Raw genomic sequence first — 10287 nt, 5'->3', positions numbered from 1 at the left:
AGGTGGCGGGGCCGGGAGGGCCGGGGCTCGCCGGAACAATGCAGCCCTCGGCGGCCCTGCCCGGGCTGCGGGGCTGAGCCCTGTCCCGCCGCCGCCCGGCCCCATGGCCCCGCAGCGCCGGCCCTGAGGGCGCCCGCCCGCTCTGCAAGGTAAGCGCCCGGCGGGGATGCTCGCGGAGAAATCGGGGGTGTCCCGCTCCCCAGCCCGGTTGCGGAATTTGCTCAGCCTCACTCCTTCTCGAAACTCCGGCCCCCTCCATCCCCCTCCTCCGGTAATCCTTTTAATGTCTGGCACGTCCCGGGAGGGCTCGCCCGCCCGCTCCCAATCCACAACGCGCCCGCGGAGCGGCGAACCCCCAGCGGGGGGAACCGCGTCCCCGACCCACCCTCCGAGCCCTTAAACCCCGTTTTACGGATGGGGAAACTGAGGCACGGGCTGGGGAGGGAGTCCCGCCGACCACTGGCCGCGAAGCCCGGCCCTTAGTGGCAGCCCCAAGCCCCGGCGACACCTGGCCCGCCGCTGGCTTCGCTTCGGCAGGTACCGCCGGAACCGGGAGGGGAGCCGGGGTCCGGCCGGGCTTCCCCTGTGGCGGCTGCCGCCCCCCGGCCGCGCCCGCCCCCGCCGTCGGGGCTGCGGGTCGGCTTCGCCTCCCGCGGCGGCAGCGGGGCCGCGGGGCGGGGGTCTCCCCGCGGCAGGGAGCGCCCCGGGGGCTGACCGGGCGGAGGGGCCGCCGGGCCTTTCCCCTCTGTAGCCGCTTGTGCCCTCCTTTCTTTGGGGCGAGGACGTGCCGGCAGGGCGAGAGGAACCGAGGAGCTGAGACAGCGCCGCGCCCCCCGGGCGCTCCCGCCGCCGCCGGGCCCCCGGCCCCGCACCGGCGCCGCGATGGACCCCTGCTCTTCGCTCTTCAGCTACGTGTGAGTAGCGGCAGCCACAGCCCTCCCGCCCCGCGCCCGCAGCCCCCCCGGCTCACACCTCTCTCCGCTTTTCCCCCTCCCAGGTTAATGCACTTGTTCGTCCTCTGCCTGCAAGCCCAGGTAAGTGCCCGCTGGGCTGCCCGGCTTTGTTCGCCCCGCGGGGATGGGGGGTGCCCCGCCGCCGAGCGCCTGGGCAGGGAGGGAGACAGGGAAGAGGAGCAGTTTGAAACCCAGGAGACAAAAGTTGCCTGGTTGTAAAAAGCCGGAGCCGAGGGAGACCCCACCTTTCCCGGGACGCAAAATAAAGTGCGGGGGACTCCGGCTGCGAGGCAGAGAGTACCGAGATTTCAAGGAGATACGCAGGGTTATCTTAAAGCAGCTTTAATTCCTCTCTCCGCGACCTCTAATTACACTGTGGATACCCCTGTCCCTCTGCTCCGTTTTTTTTTTTTTTTCCCTATATTGCTTCATCCAAAGAAAAAAAAAAAAAAGCAGAATTAAAAAAAGGAAAGAAAACCCTGCAAAAGCCCTTAGTAAAAAGCGCAGCTTCTGATTCAGCTTAAAAGTGTCAGACTTTAGCATCGCTGGTTTGTATCGGCAGAGACAGAAGTGACATGAATAGATTAAACGTCCCGGGCAGAGCTTGTGCAACACCCGCATACCAGCAGGCACGCGTCGCTGGGAGCGGTGCGCCTCCAAACCGGGGTGAAGCCCCCTTTCCCCCTGAGGTTACAGGTGCAGAAGCTTTGTTTAAAATGCCCTTTAAACTACTTTTAAAAATTATTGTTATTTTCCTGGAAGCTTGGGGGGGAAAAAATGGAGTTTCCAGCTGAAAAGTGAAGGGAGCAGAGCACTGGGATTGTGCAGTTGTATAAAAACATAGCTGTAATATTTTGGAGTATGAAATGGAGACCAAATAGCAGCATGGCTAATGACCTCTCCTCCACATGGTACCCTCATCAGAGCTGGGGAGAGAATCCTGCTGCATTATCCAAAACCCTTCTATAGGAAACACACATGCACAGGCAGAAGCAGAGGGAGAGAGATGACATTGTCAAGGGGAGATATCTCTATAAAGCTGGCTTTGGGAGAGCAGCGGCTTTTGCTTTTATTGTGGTTTTCTGTTGTTGTTTAAGACAGGAGGAAATCTTCCCATTTGACGTGGGGGTGGTGGGGGGTAGCCCCAGCCTTCTGATGTTGAAAGGAGCGATCTCCTAACATTTGCTCAGAATACATCTTTATAAATGTCAGGGAGCAGCGAAACTTTCCAGACTTAAAAGAGGGATTTGAGACGAGGGGGGAAAAAGACTTCTGTGCCAGCTCGCGAGCCGGGGCTGAGGGGGGAGCAGGTTTGGCCGCTCATGAAAATCATTTAAAGCCCAGGAGCAGCAGTGTCGGGTCTGGAGAGGATGGGCTCAGCTGCAGCTCAGGGACTAAAGGGCTTGGTGTGCTGGGGCTAGGGATGACCCCGTGCTGGCAGCAAACAGCTGAGAGGGGATGAGAGCTGTGTTTGCACGGGTAGCATGTTGATATCCTTGGGTTGTTATACCTCTAAATACCTGTGCTGGGGTATGGTTTTCTTGTAATTCCTATGCCTCATAGTTCCACCATCTCTGTGAACTTTGTTTTTGAAGAGCTTAATAAGTGGGGTACTTGGGAGCAAATAGAGAGCCTGAGACCCAGAGGACAGGCAGCTGTTGAAACTGTTGGGGTGTGTGCCCAGGGCAGCTGGAGCAGTAGTGTGCTCCTGCAGAGGTGAGAGAGGTGTGGGATGAAAGCATCAGCTCTTTGAGAGGACAACATAGCGCTGTCCTGTGTGTCCCACCTTGCTCCCCTCCTTGGATCCCATCAAGCTCCCAGCCTTGATGCCCATCTCAAGGTACCCCAGTCCCAGTCAGGACCCATTTGAGTCCTGGAGGGGCCTCTGGGGTCACCAAGCCCTGTTCTACTCCCGAGCTACCAGCACCACTGCTTAGGGCATGTCTGGAGAGGGCTCTTGTCACTGTGGCCCCGAGCTTAGTGCTCCTTCTCCTGGAGAGACTTTGATGGCACAGAGAGGCACCGCCGCGGTCCTGGCTCCTGGCCTCCCGTAAAGCCCAGCTGGAGGCCAGCGATCTCAGCTCAGCCCGCTTGCCCCGCTGAGGAGTAGAGATTATAATGGTGTGTTGTATATTTTTTAATTTCCTAAAGGTAACTGTTCAGTCCCCACCTAATTTTACACAGCATGTGAGGGAGCAGAGCCTGGTGACAGATCAGCTCAGCCGGCGGCTTGTCCGTACCTACCAGCTGTACAGCCGGACCAGCGGGAAACATGTGCAGATCTTGGACAACAAGAAAATCAATGCGATGGCAGAGGATGGGGATGTGCACGGTAAGGACACGCGATGGGGGGAGCTGGGGAGGTGTTCTCAGCCCAGCGTGGCGATTGATGATTTCCGTCCTGTTTGTTAGCCAGAAATCGTTAAAATCGTTCGGCTTGTGGGGGCTTGTAAAAGGAGAACATAGGGGTCAGTAATCAGCAGCTGTGTGATTCAAGGTGAGGGCAGGTTCCCTGTGCCAAGGGAGGGGACAAGTTCTTGAAGGATAGGCTCTGCTTCTTTCCTTTTAATTCTTGGTTTGCACCTGACTCAGAGGGCTTGGGGCTATAGCATCCTGAGCATCATAAGATGTTTTATCCTAGCTCTTTGCAGAGATGGGATTCCCTGGGACTTTCTTTTGAAACAGAAATGTAAGGTAAATTGGAAAAAGCAGAGGCAGGGTGGAGAAAGGGAATGACTACTTTGGAAGCCTTCCTTCATCTAGGACGGTCTAAAGTGGCATTTTCCTGTCCCATCCCTTCCTTCTCAAAACAAATCATGGGGAAAGGGTCAGCGAGGCAGTCAGCTGCAGGCAAAGATGCTGCGGTGTCTCCAGAGACAAAGCAGGGACTCTGCAAGCATGAGAGCCTGTGCTCTGCCACGGCCCCTCTGTATCACCCTGGCACTCCCTCCCTAAAACCTCCACCCTCTCTGGGGCAAGGGGACCGGTCCCTCTGCTGGGGACTCTCGAAGCCCAGATACTTTGATCGTGTGAGCTCCTGACGTGTTGGGATGGTCGGATGCAGTGCCGGGGTCAGTGAGTGGGGGCCGGCTGCGGGAGGCCTGGTCCTGCACCCGGGGCAGGGAAGTGCCTGTGCTCCTGTGTGCTGCACACAGGTATCACAGCCAATCCTCTTTGGTATTAGCTTCATTTTCCCTTTCTTCCTTGGCTAGATTAGTAGAAATATTTTTTTTCTTTGCCTTTCTGGTTTTTGGGGGCTATTTCTTCATTTTGCTTTGGCTGAAAATTTCATGCTGGACATTATCAGTGCAAGCACAGTGATGTTCCATACATCCAGAATTAATCTTGCAAATGAATTATTCCCATCCTGCAGCAGCTCTAACTTGAAAGGGCAGTAGCTAATTTCCGAGGCAAAAAAAAGAAAATCCCATCTTGTTTTAGACCTCTAACGCCTGGATTTTAAAAAACAGTTAGTGCATATTTAAATAACAACCAGGTTTAAATACGGCCAGAAGGAGGGGACTGGTGGTGGCTTGAAAAACTCTATTAAAATGTAATAAAAAAAGGTTAAGCATTTGAAGAGCTAAGGAGGAAAATGAAGACTGATCTAAACCAGAAAGAGAACAAGCAGTTTTTCAGATGTAAAGTTTTAAAAGAGTTGCAAGTCTGTAAATGTTAAAATAGAGGTTCAGGATTGTTCTGTATGAATCTCTAGGGAGGCCCCCATGTCTGGAAGAACTATTAAAACGCTTCTTACTTTCACCTTTTTTAACATTTCCTGAATACTTTCTCCTCTTCGCAGTCCAGTTGGGGGATCAAGTGTGTCTCGCTGCATTTTTTCAGCATTTACGTAGCCACTTTCCCTTCAAAGTTTGAGCATGAAACATAATTTTACTGGGATAAATCTGTCACTTAAATGAAAGAATAGAGTTGAAAACGTTAAGCCTCCCCCCTTCCCCAAAAGAGGAAGGGGAAAAAAAAAAGGAATCCCCCCAAATGTTATTTAGAAATCCACTTTTGTAGCAAAGATTCCTCCTCCCCAAGCCCTTCTTTCTGCTTTTTCTTTCTTTTTTTTTAGTCTCATTTTTGGGGGTGGGCGTGTATAAGGGGTTGATTTATTTTTGCAGATGACCCCTTTCCCCACGCTGACATTTTTACAGCCGACTTAACATCGAGTCCGGTGTTTTCAGTTATTTGTCTTAATTGTCAATATTTGATTGACTTTTTTTAATTCTAAGGGAAGGCAGGAGGCTGGTGCAGCCCAGCTCGTCCCTCCCAGGCTGTGCTTGCCACCAAGAAAACCACTGCCAGCTGCAGCTTGGACCCAACCCCACGAGTGGCTGGAGACACCAGCACAGCTCTCTGCCCACTCGCCAGTTTTTGTCTGTGCCCAGGGTTTTCTGTGGGTTGGGGCTGGAGTTTGCAGGGTTCACAGGTTGCCTGCAAGGGTCTAGGGGTGCAAGTCCCTGGGGCCAGGTTGTCTTCATCCTCTGTGGATAAGGGGTCTGGAGTGACACATGGGCTGGGCTCGTGCAGGCCAGCAAACCCGTCTGGTGGCTGTAAATCACAGCTGCCCTTTGGGGAAAAAAAAAAAAGAGAAAAGTCCAAAAGAGAAGCAATGTGCATCTTTAAAGCAGGGTTTTGTGCTCACTGGGGCCAAGGCCTCCCCACTCCCTCCCTCTATCCCTCTTCATGCCTCCCTTCCTCCCTCCCTCCCAGCTCTCTCTATCTCTCAGAGAGAAAAATCAATTCTCCTCAAACCTTTTACTGCCTCCAAGATCAATTCCACCCCTTTCCCCAATATAGATAAATAGGGGGTCACTGTCTCAGTGCTTTGTTTGCAGAGTGCCATCGCTCCCGTGGGTGGTTTTGGGGATGCTAGGTGCTTGTCAGGCTCTGGGCATTGATCAGCACAGCCTGGAGTTCACTCTTCCCAAATTTCTTGTCTCTGAGTTCAATCTGTGCCTGCCTAGGAGTAGGGGGATGTGAGTGCATGGTAGCCTAGGGACAAGAGATGCTGCAGGGTGATATTGACAGGAGGGGGTGCAGGGAGGGGGTGCCTGCATGCCCATCAAGATTGGCTGGTCTAACAGCACCAAATCAGTTGGCCCCAGCAAATTTGGGGATGACCTTTCCATTGGTCAACTCAGCAGCTGCCACTACTGCCTGCTTGCTGTCCCCACCCTTGGTGCCATTGACCTCGGCAGTAGCATCTGTCATAAGATGCAGAGTTGAGGCACTGCAGAGACAGAAAGGCATTTGCCCCTAGCCCAGGGTGTGATTTAGGCTCAGTTTAACTTGTGTGTGCACCTACAGCCTCCTTCTGCCATTCAAAGCATCCTCCTGCAGAGCCTTCCATCCCAGAGCCACATCACTGCCCTTACTGGGGCTCGCTGGAGGCTGAGCATCCTGGGGTAGAGATGTGCAAGCTGCAGTGAGCTGCAGTCCTGAGAAACTGAGCAGCCCTTGTGCAGGAATCAGAGAGGATAAATAAGGCATCCACGGACTTAAAACCCATAATAAGAATGTAGGCTTGGAACCTTTGTGGCCTGTCCTCTAATTGCCTTGCTGGATAGCATTTACAGTACTGTGGGCTGATGCTGGACAAGAGGTGGTGGGACAGTCACAGCTGGCTTTTCAGCATCGTGGGGGATTCTTTGGTGCTTGGCACAGCACAGACCTTTTGAGGTGCAAACAGGTAGCCACCATTCCCAGCGGGGCTTGCTCTGGGGACAGCAGCTGCAGGAGCGGGAAGAAGGATGTCCTGTCCCCATCCTCCCCCTTCCCTGGGAATGGATGGGCTTTGGGGCTTGGGTTCCCAGGGTGAAGGCAGGGAGGGAAGGTGACAGGTCTATTTATAGGCGGCCCATCGACCCAGCAATTTGCATAGCTCCTTCGGAAGTGGATCGATGCCTCCATTAAAAAACTGAGACCAAATCAATACGCCCTCTCGACTCGTGCAAAGGTGAAAGGCATTAAAAGGGTGCCTGTACCCTTCACGCCTCCCCTGCCAGCTGCAAAGTCACTGCTCCTCCTGCAGCCCTGGCCTGGCAGAGGGACACGGGGCAGTGTCCCCTGGGCTGGGGACAGCTGGCAGCACACTGTGCACTTCCAGAAGGTGCTGTCTGACTCTTGCCCACAGGCACACCTGGACTTGCCTCAGTTTGCAGGCAGCTGCCTTGTTCTCTGCCAACCAGTGTGTGCCCTGCTCACTGCCCTGCATCCATCTGGGACACCTCTGTGACACCTGAACCACTGAGGCCTGTGGAGCTGGGTAAAACAGAGCTACTCCCCGTCCAGCACAGCTCAAGGGGCAGAGGGACACGTCCAAGGTCATGCAGGGACACAGGGGCAAGTTAAGGGCGTGGGGGGACAGGCTGTATCTTAACCTCATGTGCTGATTTTAGGGCTCTCTGGCCCAGTTGCCAGAGATCACATACCTGCAGTGCTCAGCATCTGGCTGCATTGCTGGGGCCTCCTTACCTGTGCCAGCCCATCCCACAGCCCCTCTGACCTCCCTCCCTCTCTCCCCAGCCAAGCTCATCGTGGAGACAGACACCTTTGGGAGCCGCGTGCGTATCAAGGGGGCAGCCACGGGTTTCTACATCTGCATGAACAAGAAGGGGAAGCTGATTGGCAAGGTAGGGTGCGAGGGTAAGGGCAGGGCAGGGAACTGCTGGGGACACGAGTGGGGACTGCCTGGAGAGGAGCTCTGCTTTTGGGGGCAGAGGAAAAGCCATCCTGCAGCCCGAGGGGGAGCCAGAGAGGTGGGCGGGTGCCGTGTGGGGCACATTCCTTCTATCTCTCGGAACAAATAGGCGGATTGCTGCTCTATTCTCCACGATTACATGGTACAAGTGCCAGGAATGTTAAGATGCTCCATGGGGCTGGCCCCAAGGCCAGACCTCACCACCTGCTGGTTTGTCATGCAGCTTCTGTGCCTTGATGCCCCTTCCCGTGGTGGGGGGGTCTGGACATGCAAAATCCCTCCAGACCAGTGATTATCTGCAAGGATTTTCCACGGCAGCTGCTGCCTGGGAGCTGCCCCATGTGGGTCCCTCTCTAGTCCTGCTACTGCCCATCATGGGGGGAGCTCAGTTCCTGGCTACCCCCTGCTCCCCCACCATCTGTGGGCACTGTCACCATTGACCTTGTGTCACCCCTCCTGCCACTCGATGCTCCTTGACGTCCCTCTTCTATTAAAGACCCCAGGAGGACAGGATGGGTGGGTGAATTGGGATGGAGAGTTTGCTTACGGTTACATCCAGGCACAGAGGGAGGCTAAAGTTCCCTTATGGATGTGGTGGAAGTTAAGGCTGGGATGTTCCTCCATGGATGTGGTGGAAGTTAAGGCTGGGACCAGCTGGACTGCTACAAAAGCAGCAGCAAGCAGTGTTTGTGTCACGATGCCTTCTCCCTGCAGCTTGTTAGGGAAAAGCACATTTTGGGCAATTCTGACTTGTGGGAGAAGTGAGCCTTTGGTTGCCCCCAAGTTCTGCAACCAGCAGTCAGCGCGGGGTGGGGCAGTGAGAAGCAGCCCTCTGAGAAAGTGCCTGTTGCTTAAATCTCTGCTCCTGTCCCCTTGTCAGAGCAACGGCAAAGGCAAGGACTGTGTCTTCACGGAGATCGTGCTGGAGAACAACTACACGGCGCTGCAGAACGCCAAGTACGAGGGCTGGTACATGGCCTTCACCCGCAAGGGCCGCCCCCGCAAGGGCTCCAAGACCCGGCAGCACCAGCGCGAGGTGCATTTCATGAAGAGGCTTCCCAAGGGCCACCAGACCACCGAGCCCCACAGACGCTTTGAGTTCCTCAACTACCCCTTCAACCGGAGAAGTAAAAGGACTAGAAACTCCAGAGCGGGCCCTTGATGTGCCTGCCCCGCCTCCTCCGCCTGCATCTCTCCTGGAGGATGCTCCTCTGAGCTTGGTGGACTATATGTAGAGACTTTCCCATATGGGTATTAAAGAAAACACAAAAACAAAAAAAAAAAGAAAGGGAGGGGGGAGGATAAAAAAAAAAAATTACCTGCTCTAGTTGTTGGTACTTTTTTGGGGTGTGTTTGGTTTTTACAAAAAAAAAAGAAAAAAAAGAGGAAAAAAAATGAGAGAGGCTCTATTTTTGTACTCCAGCTTTAAAAGTAATGAAACATTCAAAGACTGGTGAAGGGAGAAGAGCCCTTCACTTAGAAATGTTCTAGTCTGTTTGGGGTTGCGCTTTATTTTGTAATTTTTTTTTTTGTAGCTCTAGAGGGAAAGGAGTTAAAAAATCATGTTTAAAACAAACAAGCAAAAAACCATAGAAATCCAAATCTGGAAGCGATGTGCTACTTAAATGAACTGAACTAATGCTATGCTTGCTGGAGAAGATGGAGAAGCTGGAAAACTGCTGAGAGGAGGGGATTTATTTTGGAGGTGGTTGGAGGCCTCCTAGGTGGTTTTTGCAGCCTGGGTGATGTGGGGACACTGCCAGTGGGGGCTGACTGTGACACCTGGGGTGAGGACCACTGGGTGCTTTCTTTCCTTGGACGTGCCTACTTCTCCGGCTGAGCAAGGGGTTGCTGGAAGTCGCATCTTTCTGAGAATGCTGCTGGCTTCACAACTCTCAACTTAACTTTTTTTCTCAGGAGGGGACAGGGGTGATGGATTCCCCAGAGAAAGTCCTGAACTGACTTGGTACCTCTTACCCACGGGAGCATCTTTGGCATTTGGTTTGTTTTAAAGTACTAAGGTACAGCTGCTGTGGAGCGGGCTGATAACTGGTATTATTTTTTTCCCCATGTGGAAAATGTGAACTTCTCACCAAAAATTGATATTTTTTTTCTGTCTATATTTTTTTATGAGATGCAAGTTTTCATCCATAAAATTAAACTAAGTTTACAAATTATTGTGGAGCCGTTTCAGGCTGTTTTGTTGTGATATTCAGTATCTTGTCATAATAGTTGGTGCTTCCATTGCCAACCATCTCCTACAGGTTTCTGATCAGAAATACTGCCACCCTTGACCCCCCCAGGAAAGGAGGGGGGTTTCTTTCAAAATTTCTGTGTTGACAGAAGCCCAATTTTATATTTAGAAGAAAAAAAAAAAACAAACCAAAGGAAACATTTAATCTCCTGAGTGAACATCCTCAGCCAGCCCTGCTCTGCACATGCTGCCCTGGGACTGTGACTCTCTCCAAAGGGTTAAACCAATTATTCTTCACGGGGAGGGCAAACAAAGACACTGGATAGGAGCCAGAACCAGGGGTGACTTTTCATCCAATCTTTTTTGATTGTTTGAGGTTTTTCCTGTTTCCTTGAGGATTTTTGTTTTGTTTCAGCTGTGTACAAATTGAA

At 53.0% G+C, this 10287-nt stretch overlaps 1 protein-coding gene across 1 annotated transcript; it reads left to right on the top strand.

The window, feature by feature from the left end:
- Nucleotides 1-882: 882 nt before the first annotated feature.
- On the top strand, nt 883-10049 carry FGF8 (fibroblast growth factor 8). The gene is made up of 5 exons (XM_054637532.2): nt 883-914; nt 998-1034; nt 3105-3285; nt 7488-7594; nt 8543-10049. The coding sequence occupies exons 1-5, from the start codon at nt 883-885 to the stop codon at nt 8822-8824; spliced, it is 639 nt and encodes a 212-aa protein (XP_054493507.1). The 3' UTR covers nt 8825-10049.
- The last annotated feature ends 238 nt before the right edge of the window (nt 10050-10287 follow it).

This window comes from Agelaius phoeniceus, chromosome 9 (genome assembly GCF_051311805.1).
Source record: "Agelaius phoeniceus isolate bAgePho1 chromosome 9, bAgePho1.hap1, whole genome shotgun sequence".
Taxonomy (NCBI): Eukaryota; Metazoa; Chordata; class Aves; order Passeriformes; family Icteridae; genus Agelaius; species Agelaius phoeniceus.
Note: the sequence above shows the minus strand (reverse complement) of the source record. Positions and strands in the feature narration are given on the sequence as shown.

What these genes read in the sequence shown, in the direction of transcription:
- FGF8 (XM_054637532.2), top strand. Translation starts at nt 883, where the DNA reads ATGGACCCCTGCTCTTCGCTCTTCAGCTACGT. An exon ending in TCCTCTGCCTGCAAGCCCAG is followed by an intron (nt 1,035 to 3,104) that starts GTAAGTGCCCGC and finishes AATTTCCTAAAG; the next exon opens with GTAACTGTTCAGTCCCCACC. An exon ending in AGGGGAAGCTGATTGGCAAG is followed by an intron (nt 7,595 to 8,542) that starts GTAGGGTGCGAG and finishes TCCCCTTGTCAG; the next exon opens with AGCAACGGCAAAGGCAAGGA.